This window comes from Somniosus microcephalus, chromosome 5 (assembly GCF_052327205.1).
Source record: "Somniosus microcephalus isolate GS21.2 chromosome 5, FLI_Smic_1.0, whole genome shotgun sequence".
NCBI lineage: Eukaryota > Metazoa > Chordata > Chondrichthyes > Squaliformes > Somniosidae > Somniosus > Somniosus microcephalus.
Genome location: NC_140991.1, coordinates 93,728,949 through 93,753,326, shown reverse-complemented (window position 1 = coordinate 93,753,326; position 24,378 = coordinate 93,728,949). Strand labels below are relative to the sequence as shown.

The window sequence follows — 24,378 nt, the reverse complement described above, 5'->3', positions numbered from 1 at the left end:
GAGTCTATAATTTTGTTTTCAAAGTGGGCTGAGAACACTCAGACTGCTGCCAATCACAACAGAAAATTAACTGATGTATGCTTCTAGATGAGTTCTATATATGCACAGTGGGGAACGCCATAAATCTAATGCCCCAGTATGGCACCAGAGGGATAATTTTACAAAATCACACTCCTGACTGGCAAAAGACCCTAAAAAGAGCAGGATTTTGTAGAGTTACCCTGTAGAACCTTAAAGAGACAGTGTCCCAATTAATCTTCTTCTGTTTGGAACACTGCCTATTCCTTTTTAATTTGTAGAAGGAGGCTGAAAAATGAGCAAGAATGTGTATTTCACATTTTTACTGTCATCATATTTGTTTTCTATCACCAAAGTGGATAATTCCTGCTATCTGTACCTGAAACAAGAAAACTATAAGTAAATGTTTTGTTTTTTTAAATAACTATTTTACGTAACTTAAAGTGCTGTGAGGGTGGTTTTTAATTCCTGTCAATCTAGTTGTCAAATTGTATCTCTAATTTGGCCCACAAAGAATATAGGGAAATGCATCTGCATTACCTACCTCAATTGAGTGTGCCATCAAACCCTGATAAACTCCCTCTCTTTCCCTCTCCTACGAGACTAAGAGAAAGAGGCCCCGATATTTACGGGGAGGTGGGAAGGGTACGGCTGAGGCTGAAACAGCTGAAGAACCCAGCAAGGCAGGAGATGCGGACATCTTGTAGCTCTGCCTCGTGCCTGCAGCCAGCCAAATGGACAGCCTGGCTGGCGGGTGGGAGGGAACACTAGTGGCAGGAGTAGGGTTGCCAAACCTCCAGGATTTAAAAATTATTCTCCTGGACACTGCTGCGAGCAAACCTGGAGAAAAATCATAGGGGCATTGTGTGTTGTTGTGGTAAACCACTGTTTGTATTCCACTGTGTACATGCCTGGACATGCCTCGGCTGACTCCTCCCACAAGTCCTAGTATAAAGGTGACTGCTCCCCAGCCCTTTGTATTTCTGGACCGGTCGACCACTCGAGGCAGACCTTCATTCTTTTGTTAATAAAAGCCTTTAGTTACTCTCTTAACTCTCAGTCTTTTATGAGTAATTGATAGCGCATCAGTTGTTTTCCATTTTCTTTGAAAACTCTTGTTTATTAGTTATGAAAATATTAGAGCTGGGACAAAAAGTGCTCGACCAAGCCAGGCGGTTGGAGGAGGGAAGTCATGTCATGAAACCTCAAGAAATGCATCCAGCCAGAGTTGGCAACCCTTAGCAAGAGGCCACAGTTGGGAACCCTTGAGGATGGTCCCTGGCAATCAGGAGGGGCTGGGGAGGTCGGCAATCGGAGGGGGTGTGGGGGGAGGCCGCAGGCTTCCTTGTGGTGCCTGAGAGGGGCATTCCTGCTCCTCCTGGCTCACAATGAGTGCTGAAACAACCTTGAGGAGACAGCAGCTCCCACCTCAGTTTCACTGCCAAGTTTCCCAACCCCTGGGAAACCCATGCAGCAGCAGTTAACTTCCTGCCTGGGTGGGTGGGTTAATATCAAGGCCAGAGTATCCATCTTTATTGCCTAGAATGTCCAATAAAGTATGGATCACGTGCCTAACAGTACACTTATGAGTGCCTCACAATCTAGTGTCAGCTTGGTTTTAATTTCAGACTTTGTGCAGACCTAAATTTTGGATCTGATGAAACTGATCAATTTCTATAGATTAATGAGTAAAAATACTGATTTGTTAATTGTTCGTTTAAACTGCAATATACAGTTATCAAAATGAGTATGAAACTTGGACCTGAAGATATCCATCAAATCAAATCAAATCAAATCAATCAAATCAACTTTTATTGTCATTGTTACTGCACAAGTGCAGTACAACGAAATGTAGGCTTGCGGCTCCCGAGAGTGTACATTTAGATTAAGACATTTAAACATTCAACATACATTTGGCTTGTAATACATTACATAAACATAACCATAATAAAGTGCATTGGCAGATGTGCAGGCTTTAGAGTTTATTTGTGGAGTTCAGTAGGATGACAGCCCTGGGAAAGAAGCTGTTCCTAAATCTGGTCGTACGGGTGCGAATGCATCTGTAGCGTCTCCCAGATGGCAGGAGGGCAAACAGACTGTGGCTGGGGTGGGTAGGGTCTTTGATGATGGACCGTGACCTCCGTAAACAGCGTTTCTGGTATATGTGCTCTATGGTCGGTAGCCGGGTGCCGGTAATGCGTTGGGCAGTTTTGACTACCCGCTGCAGGGCTTTCCGGTCATAGTAGCTACAGCTGCCATACCATACTGTGATACAGTTTGTCAGGATGCTCTCTATTGTGCAGCGGTAAAAGTTAGAGAGGATCAGGGGTGACAGGTTACATCCCTTCAGCCTCCTTAGGAAATATAGGCGCTGCTGGGCCTTCTTCACCAGAGAGGAGGTATTGAGGGACCAGGAGAGGTCTTCCGTGATGTGGACTCCGAGGAACTTAAAGCTGTCCACCCTTTCCACCACAGCCCCATTGATGTGGATGGGGGTGTGACTTCCGCCTTTAGACTTCCTGAAGTCCACAATGATTTCTTTGGTTTTCTTGATGTTAAGGGCCAGGTTGTTATCGGCGCACCACTTCACGAGATGCTGGACCTCCTCCCTGTAGGCTGACTCATCGTTGTTGGTGATCTGGCCTACTACCGTGGTATCATCCGCAAACTTGATGATGATGTTGGAACCATGAACAGCCACACAGTCGTGGGTGAAGAGGGAGTAGAGGAGGGGGCTCAGCACACATCCTTGTGGGGCCCCCGTGTTCAGGGTCAGGGGGGGGGGTGTGGTTACCTAATTTGACAGACTGGGGTCTGTTTGTTAGGAAGTCCAGGGTCCAGTTGCAGAGGGAAGTGTTCAGGCCAAGAGTTTGGAGTTTGGTGGCCAGCTTGTTGGGGACGATAGTGTTGAATGCTGAGCTGTAGTCTATGAACAGCATTCTGATGTAGGTCTCCTTACCATCTAAATGATTCAGTGCCGAGTGTAGAGCAGTTGTGATTGCATCCTCCGTTGATCTGTTTGCACGATAGGCACAATTGAATGAAACACAATTCTCTGTCTTATGTCTGTACTTTTCCACAGAACGAAATATACTGTTACAGTAATGAATTACTAGGTTTTCAATTGCTTATCATGTCTACAAGCATAAATATATCACAAGGATTAAGTAAAGAGTACTGCAGCCATTAGTAGTGAAACCAAAGTAATAATGCAACATTTCAACAAGTACTTACAGAATTAGAGGGTTTGCTAGGAAGCCCATGTTGCAAAAGGGATGCGATATCAGGATCATCTGCTTTGCCATGGAAAATCGTGGCAGCACCAGGTTCAGGATTGCTATTATTCAAAAACTTTTTTACCACAGGTGGTGTAACAGGCTGGAAGAATAAGCAATGAAAAATTAAACATTTGATTTGCGTACGCGATACTTATTCAAGTTATAGGGCTGGATTTTGTCAGCCCTGAGGAGGCGGGTATGGAGACGGGACTGCCGGTAAAGTTGCAGAATTTGGGGGCGGGTGGCAAACCCGCCCCCAACCTGCCTCTGTGCCCTCTTGCCAGGAGGCGGGAAGCCGTCCTGCCCTGGGTCCCGTCTCCTCAAGGCGGGAAAGGGATTAAAGCCTATTAATTGCTTGTTAACAGGTAGTTAACAGGTAGAAAATAGGATTATCCCCATTTTTCCTTCTGAAGTGCAGGATTCCCGATCTCAGGGAACCCCGCCAGGGTGTAGGAGACGAGTAGGAGGTCTGCCTGGGTCGGAGGGGTCTGAAAGTGCGATGTAGACGTGAGTGATGGGTGCAAGTGTGGAGTGGTAAGTATGCAAGGTGAGTGTAAAGCGTTAGAAAATGTTCACTTACCTTTGTTTCTGCCTACTGCCTACAGCCTTCAGCCGCTGCGGAGCCAGAGTCCCGACATCCCCATTGTAGATATCACAGACTGGCTGTTGGATCCTCTGAACCAACAGCCAGGTGATTTCTGCAAAGTTGAAAGGTTTGATGAGTCCTGAACACAAGGGCTCATCAAACTACACAGAATGTCAATGTTTGACAGCTTCACAGGGCTGTCAAACGATGACATTTCTTCTTTCAAAACTTCTTGACAGATGACACGTCATACGTTGTTGACGTACTCTGTCAGTGACTTCCTCCTAATTGGCCTGCTGAACCCGCTGGGTGGGCTTAACAAGGTCAATCAGTGGAAAATCCCGCTGGTTGGCCGGAAGCTGATGGAGGCGGGATTGAAAGCTGGCAAGCAGCAGTCCCGCCTCCAAAAGCTTCCCATTGAGAAAATCCAGCCCATAATGTCTGATTTAGATTTAAACACATTAACCAATAGTTAAATAAATGTATTGGAACATTTTGTAATAACTCCAGAAATTATAGCCCACAGTATTAGAGAACAAAGGCCTAGAAATTGGGTTGGGGCGCCAAAGTGGCGCAAAAGTCGGCTAAGCGCAGGATTTAGCGCAGCGATCGGTGTGATACCGATCGCCAGAAATTCAGTTTCAGTGCCCCTCGAGGGAGACGGGGCGAGGCTCGAGGCGCTCCGCGTCCCTCTTAGGGCGCTGAAACTGATTATCGCAGCGCAACGTGCCGCAGCGCCACATGCTGCGGCACGGCACGCTGCGGTACTGCAGGCCTTCCTCCCACTGTTAAGGGGGAGGTGCCGGCAACAGCGCGATCCCCGATCGCGAGTGCCGGCAAATGAGCCCGGCACCAAGGAGAAGTGCCGGGCTCTCGGGAAACAGCCAGCAATGCCGCAGGGGGGGTGCGGTTAGGAGGCCGGGGACGGAGGTGCTGGCAGGCGGCCGCCGAAAAAGCCGCCGCCCCGCACCTCCACCTTAACTTGCGCCGCTGCCGGCACAGTAGGGCCCCGTGAACCGGGCGTGGGTAGCGAGCGACGCAACTGCGGCGTTCGCTACCAAATATCGCGAACGGGGCACTGCGCACACCGATGACGTCATCAGTGGCGGCGCAGCGCAAATGCCTAACGCCACCATTAGCGCCCCTACTGAATATCGCCGGAGACGCAGCCAGTGGCGCTACAGCCACTGACTGTCTCTTTAGGCGCTAACAGGTGGCGTTACTCACCCAATTTCTCCCCCAAAGGCTTTACATGTTCATATGACATGCTTTTACCTGCTATTTTAGCAGAGACATGAACTCATTTAACTTAAGTGGATGTGTGAGCAGAGAAGCCTAGAAACACATAGGCGGTGGGCTAGCAGTTGGGCCATGGAGCAACACACTGGATGGATGGGTAAGCAATCAGATCATCTGGAAAGTATTTGAGGCAGCAAAGGAAGCACCAGGAGGACGGAGTGAATGAGCCATCAGGCCAAGAAACACAGGGCTCCAGGTACGGAGGTAGACAGACAAGTACTCAGACTTGGCAGGCAAATAATTAAGCTGGGAAGTACTTGGAGCCAACAGACAACAGGCTGATCAGCTATTTGAGAGAGCAAGTGGGCTGAGATTCATTGTATTTGGCTCCTGCATTGTACTTGTCAATAATACTTGTAATCCTATGTTTAATGACACTGTCACAAATATAGTTGGCAAGCACAATCTGAAGTCAAGTGGAATCTGAACACAGCGATGACACCAGCAGTACAGGAGAAAACCAGCAAGCAGGGAAGGACTTGGGACAGGGCTATAAGGACTCCAGTATGTTGGAGCAGTACTGGAACAATTTAGAGTTATGCAGGTTAGGCCTGGAAGGTCTCGGCTGTATTGGGTAGGATTCAGAGAGGGCAGGGCCAGGTTGCATGGGGATTGGATTGAGTTGGACCATAAAAGGGAAGGACAAGGAGCAGATTGGGTTGGGTCACTGAAGACAGCACAATGATCAAAATTCAGCAAAAATAAAGGGATGGGGTTTTCCACAATGTGGACTATAGCCAATTGGAAGGAAACAGAGCATCATTTAAAAGAAAGAGGCAACAAAACCCATTTCACAAAGTTAAGCGCTTCAAGGAAGTACTCCAAATTGAGACACACTCTCCTGACACAGATGTGAGCTTCTGTGAGAAAAAGATTTCCAACACAGTGCAAAGAAATTTACAGGATAACTTCACAAGTTCATACTCCTGGCATAAGGCATCTTCTACTGGGATCAGATCTTAGGAATTCAGGCACCTGCCCAAATTAATGATTTGCTGCCAGTGGTTGAGGCTCCAAGCCGATAGTGAATTAAAAATGACCCTACAGAGTCCAAATAAGCATTTTTTTCCTGAATTGTTTAATTTTTTAATGCATTTTACATATTATACTTATAGGCACTTTTTAGATAGCTGAAAAATCAAATGGCAGCTCAAACCAAGTTCACAAAATTATATGAACATGGTTGGTTTCTACTACTTACCAGTTCGTGATTGATAACTTCCAGGAAAAATTAAGTGATGTATTTCTACATTCATTCCTTAGTGACACCAACTGAACTAAAGAGAATTGAAATTCTGATTTGTTCAGTTAGATTTTTGATTAACAGACAGAATCATAGGGGAAAAGTTCGGTTGCTTTGTGCCTCCCGTTCCCGTCCCAAGGGGGCGCTAACAGGGTGCAAAGCAACTAGCTCCCGGGCACGGCGCCGCTAACACCTCCCGCAAAATTCAGCGGGAAGTTAGCGGTGGCAGTAGCTGGTAGTGCCCCGCGGCACTGCGCCTCCGGCGATGACGTCATTGCCGTGCGCAGTGCCTCGGCCGCAAACTTGGCTTGCGCCCCCTGACCTACCGCCGGACGCTATGTCTGACAGGGTCAGGAGAGCCTTTTTGCAGCCGGGGCAGTGATAATTAAAGGGCAGGTGCCGGGTGGTCTTTTTTTTGGGCCACCTGCCAGCACCTACCCCCTCTGGTCTCCTGCTGCGGGGTGCTGGCCACGATTCATCGACCCGGCACTCCTCTTGAGTGCCGGGCTCTTTTGCCAGCAGGGCCCCAGTGCGTGCTGCGCCAGGCCCCTCCTCTTTAATCAGGGGAGGGAGGCCTGCAGTACTGTGGCGCTATGTGCCGGCGTGCGAGGCGCTGCTGCACGTAGCAGCACGATATTCAATGGGAGCGCCCCAAGAGAGAGGGGGAGCACTTCCAGTAGCGCCCCGCCCCCCTGCTTGGGGCGCTACCATTGAATTTCGGGCACAGGGGCGCTAACTTTTTCAGGGCAATAAAAATAGCACTCCGGTGAAGTTATCGCCCCAAAAGGGGGCGCAAGCCAATTATCCCCCCTATAGAATCTTACGGCAAAGAAGGAGGCAAATCAGCCCATTATGTTAATGCCGGAACTCTGAAAGAGCCATTATTCACTTAGCCTCATTCCTATGCTTTTTCCCTTTATCTATGACCCAAGCAATGATTCATACAGATTTAGCATTACCTCTTTGGTTTTGTACTCCATGCCCTAGAGGAGTGCTTATTTCAGCCAATCACCAAACTTTGCCCAATGGATATGAAATGCTTTGAGGCGTGACCTGTTTGAGGTGCCTTGTTTATGAGGCCACAATTGAGGCCTGTGAGGCTAGATGAAAGACTTTAAATTATACAGATTATAGTTATTAAATAAATTAAAACACCCCAGTGCTAGTATACCAAGACCAAAAGACAAATGCTCCAATTTTACAATCCCAGCAAAATCTTTACTGAGAATGGTTGGCTACTTCATCCAAGCTAATCTACAGAGCACTGAGGTAACTATTCCAAATATTAGGGGGTCAGATGATTAACATAAAGTCCCAATACAGCTGTGCCCTTGTGCTAACACTTAGCTCAATCGGGCTAAAATTTTAAAAGGATGTGCACACTTACAGGTAAGTGGCTGCATGTGGGAACGCATACTGTTTTAGTCCTCCTTGTCCTATCCAGCCATCTCACAATTAGTCAGTTATTCTTCTATTCTCTTACACAAACAGTTTCTTTCCCTCAGTTTCAAAACTCTATTTTCTTCTCCCCTCTTTCTCTTTCTTCTTTGGAATATGGCTTCAGATGTTAATAGCAATAATTCTAAACTTCTTAATTGTTGTAGAGAGAGAAGATATCGCTTTACAGGGTGCAGCTGAAGCTATTTGGGTTCAGATGGATCAAGCTATTGTTCCAAAATTGATCACTGGTACCTGTTATAGTCCTGCATGTCAAGGGACACATCAAGATGACCCTGTTTGAGTACAAATTGTAAGAGCAAAAGGAATGGGACTATTTTAATTTGTAGTATTAAGTGACATTAAATTACACACTACAAGTACCCTGGGCCACGTTCACGTCCGGGTGGCCCTGGAGATGGGAGTACGCGGTGTCTGCCGGCACGCTCGAGGCCCTCCGCCACCGGTGGGTACTGGAGTGCATCATCACCCTGGGGAATAGAATTTTAATTTGTTTTGTTAGGTTTCCTTTAATTTTCTTTTTGTTAAGTTAAGTTTATTTGTTTATTGCTTCACCAAAAGATCGACAAGTACCCTCCCCAAGCGGATGGCACCACTAATACAAGTGGCTGTTTTAGTCTTTATAAAGCTTTAAAATGGAATTTTATTTTTCAGTGTTTGCCAAGGCTAAGGAGGCTGTGCAGAATCAAGTGTCAAAGAAAAATCAACTGAAAGGAAACCTGTCGTGGAGGTACTATGCAGAGTGAATTGGCAAGTGCAGAGCAGTACAGCATACTGTTTGATGTTTCAGGGCACACTATCTACAGTGCATTTTTGCTGTCAGAATAAGTGGCCAGGCTCACGTAGGTGTTATATGCAATTCTTTGCACGCTTGGGAACCCTGGCACCCCAGAATCATCCTATGCTGTCAAGCCAATGCCTCCTTTCCGTAAGGAAAGTGATGAACATGCTACCCTTTGCAAACAAGGCCTCTGTCACTTGCTTGATGTATCAATGGATAGCTAAGAGATTGATTTGTCATGTCACTGGTAGCAGCCCAGTGAAGAGGTAGCAAGAAAGCCCCAAGATCCAGCAAGGGATTTATTTTTGGAACTTTAGTAAGGTATAAGCTGACCATCCGCCAAGCCTCAAAAATGCCAGCATATTTCTTGGCCGTTGCTTTTAGACTTCAAAAGCCACCAGTTGGGAAAATAGCACTTTGAGCAAATTTACAAAAGTAGGAACACTTACCTTGCAAAGAATGCTCTAGTGTTGTAATATATGTGGGTAGAAAAAATGAAGGACAGAGCCAGGATGAGTTGCTAGTCCATGTGCTTGTTTAATAGGCTAGAGCAAACTGAGCATGCTCATACTAAACCATGTGAGAATACATTACACTGCTTTCCCCTTAAAAAAAAGTATTGGCCGGATTTTCTGACTCCCACGGGTGCGTACGAGGTGTGTACACACCCGTAGGGGCCTCGCAAGCGCCGGTTTCAGGCATGCGAAGCACATGCGTTGAAACCCAGCACTTGCGATCTGTCAAGAATCCTCTTGACAGTTCCTCCGCCTGCCCGGGAGATGGGCCTCCGCGGGCAGAGAGTTCCACTTTCTGCACAACTTCTGCCCGCTGAAAGCCTTTAAAAATCTTACGCCTGGTAAAGCAGACGTAAGGCCTGCTTTTACCAGCATAAGAGTTTTTTAAAAATTTAAAATTTAAAAATGTTCACTCATTTATAATTTTAAAAAATACCTTTAAAAAAGGTAAGTTTATTTTTAGCCCCATAAAAAACTTTAATTATTTTTTTCAAAAAATTAAATTTGTTTAAAATATTTAATTTAATGTAATTTTAAATAGGTGATTTAAAAAAAATTATTTAATGTTTAACTGTTTTTTAAGAGATCCCCATTCATACTTTTGACAGATCAGTGCATACAGACCTGTCAAAAGTGTGAAGGGGGATTCCCTTCTTTGATTGGTTCTCCACTTGCAAACCACATGCGCCCCTGGGATACCTGGGCCTCTGCGCATTTCGTAGAGCAGAGGCCCAGGATCGCAAGTCTCGGGGCCTACAGAGCCAGCAGGTAAGTGCGTAGATTTTTCCAATCGGAGGCATCTGCACGCAGGAAGTCTCCGATCGGAAATTCAGGGCCTATGTATTTCCCCTCTTAAATACAACAAAACTATGGTCCCACCTTTCCCAGAATTACATGAACCACATCAAAAAAACTCCTGGCTTTTTTTTTCTTTTAAATGAAATACAAATCCAGTATAATAACGGGTTTGCAGAGCCTTCCTGATCTCCTTACTGAAGATTTTAGTGTTGAACCAATTTTTGGGCTGTTTTATTTTGGTTCCGAACTCAAAGAAGTAGGTACCACCACTCTGTTTCCCCACTTGATACAACCTTGCTCACAAGACAGTTCAGTACGACGGTTATGGAATGGTTTCAATTCTGTGTCCATAAACTGATCAGTCCATCCATTCAATATGTTTTCATACACTCTTTTCAGTATTGAGTCCTTTTGAGTCTCATCTGCAATTTCAGTTGAATTCACGGGAAAGTCTTTGTCGACTGCACCTAGCGTGAAAATCTCACCTTCACTCCCAACACATGAGTCTTCATGTGGCAACCTGGACAAGGCATCTGCGATTACGTTTTGCTTTGAAGTGCGATATTCAATTGTGTAGTCATATTGTGACAACAACACTGCCCAACGTTGCATTCTTGATGCGGCCATTGCAGGGATGGCAGATTTGGGTCCCAATATTGCTAGGAGTGGTTTGTGATCAGTTATCAGGGTAAACTTTCTGCCGATCAGGAAATGTTGGAATTTCTTGATTCCAAACACTATGGCAAGTGCTTCCTTTGCAATTTACACATAGTTTCTTTCGCTCTTTGTGAGGGTTCACGATGTGAACGCAATTGGTTTCTCTATGCCGTCATCCATTACGTGGCTTATGACAACTCCCACACCATAGCTAGAAGCATCACATGCTAACTTAAGCTAACGCTCTGTGCCGTAGTGCACAAGTACACCATCACTAGAGAGACATCGCTTACAAGCGTCGTAAGCTTCCTGTTACGCTTTTGTCCACTTCCACTGGACATCCTTCTTGAGGAGCTCAAGCAATGGAGCTAACATGGTTGCTAACTCAGGTAAGAAACGTGCGTAGTACTGGATGATTCAAAGGAAAGATCTTAACTCAGACACGTTCTGTGGCTTTGGATGCACTGATGACATCATCAACTTTTTCCTTAACTGGTTGCAAGCCATTTGCATCAACTTTCAGACCAAGGCACACAACCTTGGGCTGCACAAAAGCACATTTGCTCCTTTTCAATTTTACATTGTGGACATTCAACCTTTGAAGCACTATATCTAACACGTCTAGATTTTCTTCCTCGCTGTTTGTTGCGATCAACACATCGTCTTAATTGCATAAGCAATTTGAAACTCCTTGCAAAATCTTATCCATCGTAGCCTGGAAGATTTCGGGGAAGGACTTTACACCATATGGCAGCTTGGTGTATGAGTACAGTCCCTTGTGTGTGTGTTGATAGTGAGATACTGTTGACTCTCTGTCAACATTCAGCTGAGCGTAAGCACGCGACAAGTCAAGCTTTGAGAAAACCTTTGACCCAGAGAGTGCTGCATACAAATCTTGTAATGTAGGTAACAGGTACTGCTCATCGTCAACTGCTTGGTTGATAGTAACTTTGCAGTCACCACACAAGTGTACAGTTTTGTCTGCTTTGGGCACTACCACAATCGGGGTAGCCTATTCACTTTTGTCAGTTTTTACTAGCACTCCATTCTCTGAGTTTCTCTAGCTCTTCCTCCACCTGACTTTTCAATGCACAGGGGACCGTCCTTGCCTTACAATAGACAGGCTTCACGTTGGACTTGATGCGGATATGTGCATCATACCCAGTGATGCCCTCATAACTGTCTGTGAACATACTTGTTCAGCATTGTGTTGAGTCGCTTCTTTGAAGCATCTATACTGAAGATGTTTTTCCAGTCTAGTTTTAACTTTCTCAACCAGACTTTGCCCATGAGGGTTGGCCTATTGTAGTAGGCTACAATAATAGGCAGCTTTACTGACTGGCCATTGTGTTGAACTGTACATTCCATTTGTCCACATGTCTCTAGGATTTCTCCGGAGTAGGTTTTTAACTCTACGGTACTCTTTGTAAGTGGTATTTGATTAAACTTACTTTCATATGTGTTCTTACTCATGATAGAGCATTCCACTGCCGTGTCGATGCACATATCAATATATTACTCGTTGATCAAAAGTTTTGTACGGAAGTCTTTCTCACGACTGCTAGCATTGCCGCTAGTGGCATAGATACTGTAGATGCCTAGTCTTCAACATCAGGTGTGTTCACTTCAATATTGTGAACTCTTCCCTTTTGTTGTCACTGCTTCGCATTGCCACTAGAATAGTTCTTATTTCCTACTTTAGATCTAGCTCTGCAAGCTGTTGAAATATGGCCTTGCTTCTAGTAGTGAAAACACTTTGCATTTCTGTATTGGCAGGACTGTGGTGAGTGATTTCCATTGCAGCGATAACAATTCACTGAACTGCTCTCACCGACATGCTTTTGACTTGGTCTCACAACTTTAGGTTCGTGGCATGGCGATGCCGGTGTTGGACTGGGGTGGACAAATGTAAGAAGTCACACAACACCAGGTTACAGTCCAACAGTTTTATTTGAAATCACAAGCTTTCGGAGCTTTCGGTCAGGAAGGCTTTCTAATGAGTCTTGAGGAAAGACACAACTTAGACAGATTGTCAGTGTTTGACAGCTTCACAGAGCTATCAAACGATGACATTTCATCTGTCAAAAGCTCGACAGATGAAACGGCACTCGCTGACGTCACCTGTAACTGGCTTTCCCTTAATTGGCCCGCTAAGCCCGCTGGGCGAGCTTAACAAGGTCAATCAAGGGAAAATAGCGTGGGTTGGCCACAAGTCGATGGAGGCGGGACTAAAACCCAACAAGTGGGAGTCCCACCTCCAAAAGCTCCCCATTGACAAAATCGAGCCCTGTGTCTTTCCATGATCCCTAAAAATGGCTTTGGGATCCCATTCTCATCACCAAAATGTAATATATGTGGGTAGAACAAATGAAGGACAGAGACACGATGAGTTGCTAGTCCATGTGTTTGTTTATTAGGCCAGAGCAAACTGAGCATGCTCATACTAAACCATGTGACAAACCATGTGCTAATACATTACACTTGTCAGCTTGGCTCAGTTGTTAACACTTATTTCGGAGTTCTAATGTTGAGAGTTCAACCCCATTCCAGAGCTTTAGCACATAACCTAGACTGACAATGCAGTGCTGAGGTGCCATCTTTCAGCTGAGATGTTAAATGGATGTTTTGCCTATTCAGGTAGATATAAAAGATCCCATAGTACTATATCTAAGAACACATGGGGTTTTTCCTGCTATCCTAGCCAACATCACCAAAAAACAGATTCATTGATCATTAATTTTATTTGCTGTTTGTAAGATCTGGCTGTGCATACATTGGTTTGAAGCACAGTTGAGCCTCCAGCAGCTGTACAGCCAGTGGAACTAGATGTCTGAGACACCACTTTCAAAAGACAAATGTTTTCATAACATGACAGACTACTGCAATCCTTGGGTAGCATGCTTTCCTGCTTCCATAAAGTGTGTGGGGTTGTGGTGCTCAGAATTGAAAGCATACAAGCATCCTTGGAGTGGGTGCAGTTCCAGGGCCATCTGCGGCACAACCTCTCACAGCAGAGGCATTGTTGTCAGTCTTAGGTTCTCTAATGAATGCTTAGAATGCTACAATACAGGCCTTCAGCTGCAATGTTGCTTCCTTAATGGATAGGCTCACAAAGGTCATTGTTCAGACTAGGAAGAAAATAGCAGCTGTCTTGCTCAAAGCCTTTCCTGCTCGATGGTCTGAAAACCCTCCGGCAGAGTGTCACAAAGACCAGGAGATGGGGAAGGTTGAAACCATCGGTGGATGTTGGTGCAATCTCTCCCGATCATTCTACTTCCACAGCAGTCAGCCTCCCCTCACTGACTGTCATGGACCCTAAAAGCAGGCAGGCTGCAAAAGCAGAATAAATGCAGCCTGAAGCTGGTCCATCTGGTGACCTAGGGACTGCTTGATGAAAAAAGTCCAAGGTCCATCTGGTTCACCTTCTAGCATCCTTGTAGTTGCATGATACAACAATAATGTACTTGTTGGATAATCATAGCAATGATTCTCTATCAATTAGTCTACAATAGACCCAGAAATGACATGAGGAAAACCAGAGCGGTGGAGCTTTTCGGAACCATAGGTCCAAGTCATCTATTTCTTCCCACGCATGCTACACTTACCACATGTCATGTCTCAAGTTACCCATATACTGTATCCCAAAGTGTTATTTTCTGAAAGAAATCTATCTAATTCACATTTGTAACTGCTTCCATTGTCTCCCTAGGGAATTTGTTCCATAGATCAACCATTCGCTCACTAAAATATTGTTTCTGCGGATTAGTATTGAATTTACCCCCTTTAAGCACTGGCCTTGTCCTCTGTTTCTACTGTTCTGGACAAGGTGGCATCCTCTGGCTCTGTTCCTGCCTTTGGGATGTCATTTTGATGAAGCGCCAGATTAATTAGTTGTGCTCTAAAGACGCACACTGTTTGTAGAAGGAACATCATGGTTACACTGAAAAGATGGATTCTGGCCAATAGATTTTCTGACACTGGCATATGGGGTATGTAAATTTCATGTAATGTTACAGGAAACTGAAGGCTTTGAGGATGGGTTTAAAGGCTGTGATAGAAAGTTGTGACTGAGTCTTTTTAGATATCTATGGGATATTTTATTGCAGTGGAAGGTCAAGATGGAGGAATTAAATGATGTTGTTACGCAGCATGACAACTTTAGGTAGAAGTATTCAAATTGAGGGTTCTGCAGATAAATCTTCCTGTTGGTGCCTGAGAACCACGGTCCCCTAGCAGCCAGCCCCTTGACCCTTACCCTTCTTCAAACAATAGTAGAATAGTCGATTCAATAATAATAGATAGAATCATAGAATGGTTACAATATGGAAGAAGGCCATTCGGCCCATCGAGCCCGTGCCAGCTCTCTGCAAGAGCACTTCAGCTAGTCCCACTTCCCCGCCCTTTCCCCATAGCCCTGCAATTTTTTTCCGTCAGGTACTAATCCAACTCCCGTTTGAAAGCTGTGATTGAGTCTGCCTCCACCATCCTTTCAAGCAGTGCATTCCAGATCCTAACCACTCACTGAGTAAACATTTTTCTTCTCATATCGCTTGGTTTGGTTCTTCTGCCAATCACCTTAAATCTGTGTCCTCTGGTTCTCGGCCCTTCTGCCAATGGGAACAGTTTCTTTCTACCTACTCTGTCCAGACCCCTCATGATTTTGAACATCTCTATCAAATCTCCTCTCATACTTCTCTGCGCTAAGCAGAACAACCCCAGCTTCTTCAGTCTATCCACATAACTGAAGTCCCTCATCCCTGGAATCATTCTCGTAAATCTTTTCTGCACCCTCTCTAAGGCCTTCACATCCTTCCTAAAGTGCGGTGCCCAGAATTGGACACAATACTCCAGTTGAGGCTGAACCAGTGTTTTATACAGGTTCATCATCATTTCCATGCTTTTGTACTCTATGGCCTAGAAATTCAGTGGCCTGCGCCACCAGTTTGCGCCCAAAGAGGGCACTCAGTGGCTTTTGCGCCACTGGCCACACCTACCGCGATATTTAGCGGGGCGCTAATGGCGGCGTTAGCCTGTAGCACTGCGCCGCCACCGATGATGTCATCGGTGTGCGCAGCGCCCCGCTATCGCCCCGATGGCCATATTTGGTCGCGCCCGCCTCTTCAGCGCTGGCCGCAAATAGCGACCGGTACACAGGGGCCTACCTGTGGCGGTAGTGGCGCTAGTTAAGGTGGAGGTGCGGCCGGCCGCTTTTTCGGCGCCCGCCTGCCTGCACCTCCGTCCCCGGCCTCCTACACCCACCCCCCCCGCGACATTGCCGGCTGTTTCCCGAGAGCCCGGCACTTCTCCTTGGTGCCGGGCTCATTTGCCGGCACTCGCGGGCGGGGATCACGCTGTTGTAGGCACCTCCCCCTTAACAGTGGGAGGAAGGCCTGCAGTACCGCAGCCTGCCGTGCCGCAGCGTGTGGCGCTGCGGCCCTTAGCGCGCCGAAATTCAGTTTCAGCGCCCCAAGCGGGGCGCGGGAAGCCTCGTTTAGCGGCCCGTTTCCATTTGGGGCGCAGAAACTGAATATCCGGATGGCGCAAGTGGCTCCGCTCGCAGCGGTAATTCCGGTGCCCAGGCGAGCTTGGTGCCCCAAATGGCGCCCAACTGAATTTTTAGCCCTATATCTCTATTCATGATGCCCAGGATCCCGTAAGCATTTTTAACAGCTTTCTCAACCTGCCTTGCCACCTTCAACGATTTGTGCACATATACCCCTAGGTCTCTCTGTTCATAAGAACATAAGAACATAAGAAATAGGAGCAGGACTAGGCCATTTGGCCCCTCGAGCCTGCTCCACCATTCGATAAAATCATGGCTGATCTGGTCTTGGCCTCAACTCCACTTCCCTGCCCGCTCCCCATAACCCTCGACTCCTTTATCATTCAAAAATCTATCTCCACCTTGAATATATTCACTGACCCAGCCTCCACAGCTCTCTAGGGTAGAGAATTCCAAAGATTCATGACCCTCTGAGAGAAGAAATTCCTCCTCATCTCCATTTTAAATGGATGACCCCTTATTCTGAAACTATGTCCCCCAGTTCTAGATTCCCCCACAAGGGGAAACATCCTCTCTGCATCTACCCTGTCAAGTCTCCTCAGAATCTTATACATTTCAATAAGATCACCGCTCATTCTTCCAAACTCCAATGAGTATAGGCCCAACTTGCTCAACCTTTCTTCATAAGACAACCCCTTCAACACTCTGTACAGTTGTAGTAAGACTTCCCTACTTTTATACTCCAACCCCTTGCAATAAACATAGAACATAGAAACATAGAAGATAGGCGCAGGAGTAGGCCATTCGGCCCTTCGAGCCTGCTCCGCCATTCAATGAGATCATGGCTGATCATCCAAGTTCAGTACCCTGTCCCTGCCTTCTCCCCATATCCCTTGATCCCTTTAGCCTTAAGAAATATATCCAACTCTTTCTTGAATATATTTAATGAACTGGCCTCCACCGCCCTCTGTGGCAGAGAATTCCACAGGTTCACCACTCTCTGGGTGAAGAAATTCCTCCTCATTTCAGTCCTAAATGGCTTACCCCTTATCCTTAGACTATGACCCTTGGTTCTGGACTCCCCGGCCATCAGAAACATCCTTTCTGCATTCTTAAAGGAGCAGATTTATCTTCTGTGAAGATGTTGATGCCCATGTCACTCCTGCTTCCTCTGTCTTTATTTGTTAGTGCATTGACAAATGACGAATGAAAAGTTAAAAATATGTAATAAGGGGGTGGGGAATTAATTGTTCAGATAGCTACCACAGAGAAAAAAAAAAAAAAAAAAATCAGTGCTTCTCTTGAGGTAGGACTATTGGCTATCAGCACACACTTGTCTTGGACTGGAACCTGGAGAAATATTTTTTTTTACCCTCTTTGAAGTACCAGTGAAGAAAATGATTAATGCATATTGAAAGAATATTAAAGCCATTATTGTGGCAACACTAAAGCATAGTGAAGTAGCATGGATATTTCACTTTACACTTTATTCACTTACTGAACATTTTTAAATGCAGCACTCCTTCAGTGCAGTGTACAATGATCAGAGTTGTGCTCGGTCTTATGCTTTATATTAGCTCTAACATAATTGCATCCATCACAATAAAAGCCAACATTTCATTTGCCTTCCTAATTACTTGCTGTACCTGCATGTTAACTTTTTGTGTTTCATGTACAAGAACCCCCAGATCCCTCGGTACCACAGCATTTTGTAGTCTCCCTTCATTTAAATAATAATTTGCTTTTTTATTTTTCTTACCAAAGTGGATAACCTCGCATTTTCCCACATTATACTCCATCTGCCAAATTTTTGCCCACTCACTTAACCTATCTATATCCCTTTGCAGATTCTTTGAGTCCTCTTCACAACTTGCTCACCCACCTATCTTTGTATTATCAGCAGATTTGGCTACATTACACACGGTCCCTTCATCCAGGTCATTAATATAGATTGTAAACAGCTGAGGCCCCAGCACTGATCCCAGTGGTACCCCACTAGTTACAGTTTGCCAACTGGAAAATTACCATTTATCCCAACTCTCTGTTTCCTGTTAGTTAGCCAATCCTCTATCCATCCATACTAATATATTACCCTCAACTCCATGAGCTCTTATCTTGTGCAGTAACCTTTTATGTGGCACCTTATCGAATGCCTTCTGGAAATCCAAATACATGACATTTACTGGTTCCCCTTTATCCACCCTATCGTTACACCCTCAAAGAACTCCAGCAAATTTGTCAAACATGATTTCCCTTTCATAAAACCATGCTGACTCTGCTTGACTGTATTATGATTTTCTAAATGTCCTGCTACTGCTTCCTTAATAATGGACTCCAGCATTTTCCCAATGACAGATGTTAGGCTAACTGGTCTATAGTTTCCTGCTTTCTGTCTCCCTCCTTTCTTGAATAGGGGTGTTACATTTGCAGTTTTCCAATCTGCTGGGACCTCTCCAGAATCCAGGGAATTTTGGTAGATTACAACCAATGCATCCATTATCTCTGCAGCCACTTCTTTTAAGGCCCTAGGATGCAGGCCATCGGGTTCATGCACCCCTTTAGGATTGTACACTTTAGTTTATATTTCCTCTCTTCATTCTTTCCACCAAAATGTATCACTTCACATTTTTCTGCGTTAAATTTCACCTGCCGTGTGTACGCCCATTCCTCCAGTCTGTCTATGTGCTCTTGAAGCCTATCACTATCCTCCTCTCTGTTCACTATACTTCTAAGTTTTAACAACTTCTATGCTCGCTTCGACAGGGATAACAGGGAGCCGGCTACCCGGAAGACCAGGTGCTCACTCTTATGTTCATTAATAACTAGACATTCTTATTATGAACACAGCTAGCTTCTAGCTAGTCATTTATTCAGTACACGTTCTCTAGGTACAGTATCTGTAGAGATGCAGCATGTGTGCTCCTGTGTGTAGGCTGTCATCTTGACTGCTGCCTTGTGGGTAGCCTAGTGCCTCATGGGTAATGTAGTCTTAATATATATACAGCTGGGTAGTGTAATCTTATATACAGCTCTACACAGCTCTACGGCTCCACCTAGTGTCCACTATAGAATGACATGTTATTGATCATTACATCCCCCTTTCTTTGAGGTTTAACAAAATCAATTTCAATCAACTTTCAAGAAAACAATAAAGATAATATCAGTAACACTTTTGTTAGTGCTCTATAAACATAAACATTTCCAAACAGTCAACACATTTTCAAAGCTTTACATTGTACTCAAAGATTAAGTCTATCAGGCTCTTTTACTTCACGTGTGGATCTTCTCAACACAGGTAAGTCTGATGTGTCTTCATGAGATTGTTCTGGTGGTGAATGACAAGATGCAGTTGCGGCATTGTCATCAATCTGGTCTTGAATAGTCTCTTGTGTTTTTAGGAGGGAACGGCGCTTCCTCCTGAGAATCTGTCCTTCCTCAGTTCTAACAGTGTATGACCTTGGTCCTACTTCCTCAAGAACTGTAGCTTTCCTGTTCCATGCATCTGGATCCTCAATCCTGACAACATCATCCCTTGTCAATGGTTTTAGAGTTTTGGATGGCTTGTCATAGTATGATTTCTGTTTCAGCTTTAACAGTTGAAGTCTCTGTCTCAGTTCCTCACTTTGCTGTTCTTTTGCACAGCAGGGTAGCGTGGTGCACAACTTGCGACCCATTAGTAGTTCAGCAGGTGAAGAACCACAGTCTAAAGGTGAGGCTCGGTAGCTCAGCAGGGCGAGATAAGGATCAGACTTGCTTTCTGTCGCTTTCTTCAGTAGCTGCTTGAGAACTTGAACACCTTTCTCTGCCTTACCATTTGACTGAGCATACAAAGGACTGGATGTGATGTGCTGAAAGTCATAATGTGCTGCAAACTGTTGCCACTCCTTACAGTTGAAGCACGGACCATTGTCGCTAATGGCAATCCTGGGAATTCCATGTCTGGCGAAGATGGATTTCACATGCATTATGACACTGCTTGCAGTGGTGCTTGAGAGCAGCGCCATCTCAGGATAGTTAGAATGGTAGTCAATCACTATTAGATAGTCTTTACTATTTAAATGAAAAAGGTCCATACCAACCTTTTGCCATGCTGCTGTTGGTATGTCAGCTACTATCATTGGTTCCTTTGCTTGTTTGTTTTGGTGTTTCTGACATGTCTCACATTTGCCTATCATGTTCTCAATGTCCTTATTTATGCCAGGCCAATAAACAGTGTCTCTTGCTCTCCTTTTGCATTTTTCAATTCCGAGGTGTCCCTCATGAATCCTTTTGAGCATGTCTTGACGTAGAGCCTGTGGAATGACTATTCTGTTCTGTTTTAGTAATAGTCCACTTGCGACACTCAATTCTGACCTTATGTGAAAATATTTTGGACAGGAACCTTTTGGCCAACCATGATGAATGTTTTCTATTACTGTTTGTAATACTGTATCTTTTACTGTTTCTTCTGTTATTGGCTTTGATTTTGTGTCTGACACGGGCAGCGCAGCAGTGACCATACTCACATGAACATCCACGTCTTCTTCAGTAGAGCTCACATGACTCATTGTGGGTGCTCGGGATAGTGCATCTGCTAACACTATGTATTTGCCTGGTGTGTAGATCAGTTCAAAGTCATATCTTTGCAGCTTCATCATGAGTCGTTGAATCCTTGGAGACATCTCATTCAGGTTTTTTTTTATGATGGCAACCAGAGGGCGGTGATCTGTCTCAATTGTGAAGGTGGGAAGTCCATATATGTAGCCATGAAACTTTTCTAGTCCAACTACCAAGCCTAGACATTCCTTTTCAATCTGGGCGTATCGACACTCGGTATCAGTCATAGACCTGGAGGCATAGGCAACAGGCTTCCAATCTTCACCCTCTGCTTGTAGCAAGACTGCACCTAGGCCATCTTTTGATGCATCCATTGACACTTTGATTCTTTTTGTTGGGTCAAAGAAGGTGAGTACAGGTGTGGTTGTCAGCACTGTTTTGAGGTTTATCCACTCTTGTTCATGTCTTTCTGTCCATGCGAACTCATTTGTTTTATGTAGCAGGTCTCGCAGACAGGCTGTCTTGGCTGACAAGTTAGGAATGAACTTTCCAATGAAGTTTATCATCCCCATGATGCGTAGCACTCCTTTTTTGTCAGTGGGTCGGGGCATTTTGAGTATGGCGTTTACTTTTTCCATATCTAGCTCTATTCCTTTACCAGATAGATTATCTCCTAGGAAAGTGACTTCCTGGACGCCAAACTGACACTTGGCTTTGTTGAGCTTCAGTCCATTCCAGCGTATGCTCTGTAGCACTTTAGTCAGTCTCTCATTGTGTTCTTTCAGTGTGGAGCCCCAGATGATGATGTCATCAACATAGACCCGAGCTCCTTCCAGACCTTCAATTATGTGTTCCATCGCTCTATGAAAGAATTCAGATGCAGATATTATCCCGAAAGGCATTCTGAGGAAACAATACCTGCCAAATGGTGTGTTGAAGGTACAGTATTTGGTGCTCTCTTCATCCAGTTTTAGTTGCCAAAATCCTTGTGAGGCATCGAGCTTTGTAAAGTATCTGGCACCTGACATTTCACTGGTGATTTCTTCTCGCTTGGGAATCTGGTAGTGTTCACGTTTTATGTTTGCATTTAAGTCCTTTGGATCCATGCATATTCTTAGATCATTGTTCTTTTTCTTTACACATACCATGGAGTTAACCCAGTCTGTTGGCTCTTCGACTTTCCTGATGACTCCTAGCGTGGTCATTCTGTCCAGTTCATTCTTGAGCCGGTCACGCAGGGGTGCTGGAACTCTTCGTGGAGCATGTACCACTGGCTGAGCATTCTCCTTTAGCTGGATCTTGTAAGTGAATGGTAGAACTCCAAATCCTTTGAACACATACTGGAAATTATTCACTACAGAATCCACCGAGTCATCTGGTCTGCTTATGGCACAGTTTATACGGTAGACTCTTTTGACCAGTTCTAAGTCCTCACAAGCTTTGTCACCTAGTAGAGAATCAAGTCTTTCAGCCACAACAGAAAACATGAGATGATGCACTTTGTCTTTGACTGTCACTTTAAGTCTGCATACACCTAAGCTATCTATTTTCTGTCCATTATAGTCCTTCAGTAGTACTGACTTTTTCTGTATTTTGGGCTTTTCTTTCATATTGTTCATGTCAATCATACTGATTAAGTTTGCTTTTGCCCCAGTGTCTAGTTTCAAGGTAACTAATGCTCCATTTACCTGCAGTGGGATCATCCATTTGTCCTCTTTTACTGCATTAACTTTATGTTCAGCATTGTCCATTTCTGAGGGCTGCACATTTTCTGTATCCTTTTTGATATTGTCACATGACACCATTCCTACAAAAAATGTCTCATTTGAATCAGTGTCCTCATTTACATTAACTTGTTGCCCTTTCTTAGTTTGTACTTTTGAAGAGCATTGTTTGGCAAAGTGATTCTTTCCATTACACTTTGTGCACATTTTTCCAAATGCTGGGCATTGTCTTAACTGGTGTTTGTAACCACAGCGTTTACAATTAAAAATGTCATCCTCCGATTGCTTTTCATTTCTGTTCTGCCCATGTTTCTTCCCCTTATAGGACACAGCACTGACAGCAGCATTATCACTCATTACAATCGCATCATTATTGATTTCACTGAAAGTCTTTGCGTGCTTTCGAGCTAGCTCGCTGGCTTGGCATATTTTCACCGCATTTTCCAAATTTAGTTCGGTTTCTCTCAACAGACGTTCCCTGACTTTTTTATCATGAATACCAAACAAAATCTGGTCGCGAATCATGGATGCTTTGAGCTCAGAGAAATTATATGTCTGTGCTTTCAGTTTCAGATCAGTTATAAAGCTATCAAAAGTCTCATTTTGCTGCTGTGTTCGAGAACAGAAGATGTATCTTTCATAGGTCTCATTCTTTTTGGGAGAGCAATGTGCATCAAATTTTTTTAGCACATCTTCTAATTTTTCTCTGTTCTCCACTGGATTAAATACAAATGTATTAAATACCTCTATCGCCTGTGGGCCGGCAACCGTGAGCAGCAATGCTATCTTCCTTGTGTCTGGCTTCGTACCGAATCCGATGGCTGCAATGTAGAGTTCGAATTGTTGTTTAAGAGTCTGCCAATTGTGGTCGATATTTCCCTCGAGATTCAAACGCTCTGGTGGCTTCAAATTCTCCATGTCGCTTTTCACAATTTTCAGCAGATCTTCACCACCCTGGTACCATCTTATGTTCATTAATAACTAGGCATTCTTATTATGAACACAGCTAGCTTCTAGCTAGTCATTTATTCAGTACACGTTCTCTAGGTACAGTATCTGTAGAGATGCAGCATGTGTGCTCCTATGTGTAGGCTGCCATCTTGACTGCTGCCTTGTGGGTAGCCTAGTGCCTCATGGGTAATGTAGTCTTAATATATATACAGCTGGGTAGTGTAGTCTTATATACAGCTCTATGCAGCTCTACGGCTCCACCTAGTGTCCACTATAGAATGACATGTTATTGATCATTACACTCACTCTGTCGACCTCTGACGTAAGGGGTGTTCTACGCGGAGTGAACACACGAAAGGCTGCTGGACCGGATAGCATCCCTGGACGGGTACTCAAGGAATGTGCTGATCAGCTGGCTGATGTCTTCACCGCCATCTTCAATCTGTCATTGGCCCAGGCAGTAGTTCCTACATGCTTCAAGACCGCTACCATTATTCCTGTGCCAAAACAAATGGCTGTGATGTGCCTGAACGACTATCGACCTGTCGCACTCACACCCATCATAATGAAGTGTTTCGAGAGACTGGTGCTGGCTCACATCAAAGCCAGTGTTCCTGCCTCTCTTGACCAACACCAGCTTGCCTATCGTGCAAACAGATCAACGGAGGATGCAATCACAACTGCTCTACACTCCGCACTGAATCACTTAGATGGTAAAGAGACCTACATCAGAATGCTGTTCATAGACTACAGCTCAGCATTCAACACTATCGTCCCCAACAAGCTGGCCACCAAACTCCACACTCTTGGCCTGAACACTTCCCTCTGCCACTGGACCCTGGACTTCCTAACAAACAGACCCCAGTCTGTCAAATTAGGTAACCACACCTCCCCCCCGCCCCCCGACCCTGAACACGGGGGCCCCACAAGGATGTGTGCTGAGCCCCCTCCTCTACTCCCTCTTCACACACGATTGTGTGGCTGTTCATGGTTCCAACTCCATCATCATGTTTGCGGATGATACCATGGTA

The 24,378-nt window shown here is 44.9% G+C and overlaps 1 protein-coding gene across 2 annotated transcripts in view; it reads right to left on the bottom strand.

The window, feature by feature from the left end:
- Nucleotides 1–24,378, bottom strand: part of efhb (EF-hand domain family, member B) — a 114,153-nt gene that overhangs the window by 83,315 nt on the left and 6,460 nt on the right. For both annotated transcript variants that reach the window (XM_085988010.1, XM_085988011.1), the window contains exon 3: nt 3,253–3,396. In XM_085988010.1, coding sequence (XP_085844136.1) covers nt 3,253–3,396 — 144 coding nt within the window. The remainder of the gene's footprint in view (nt 1–3,252; nt 3,397–24,378) is intronic.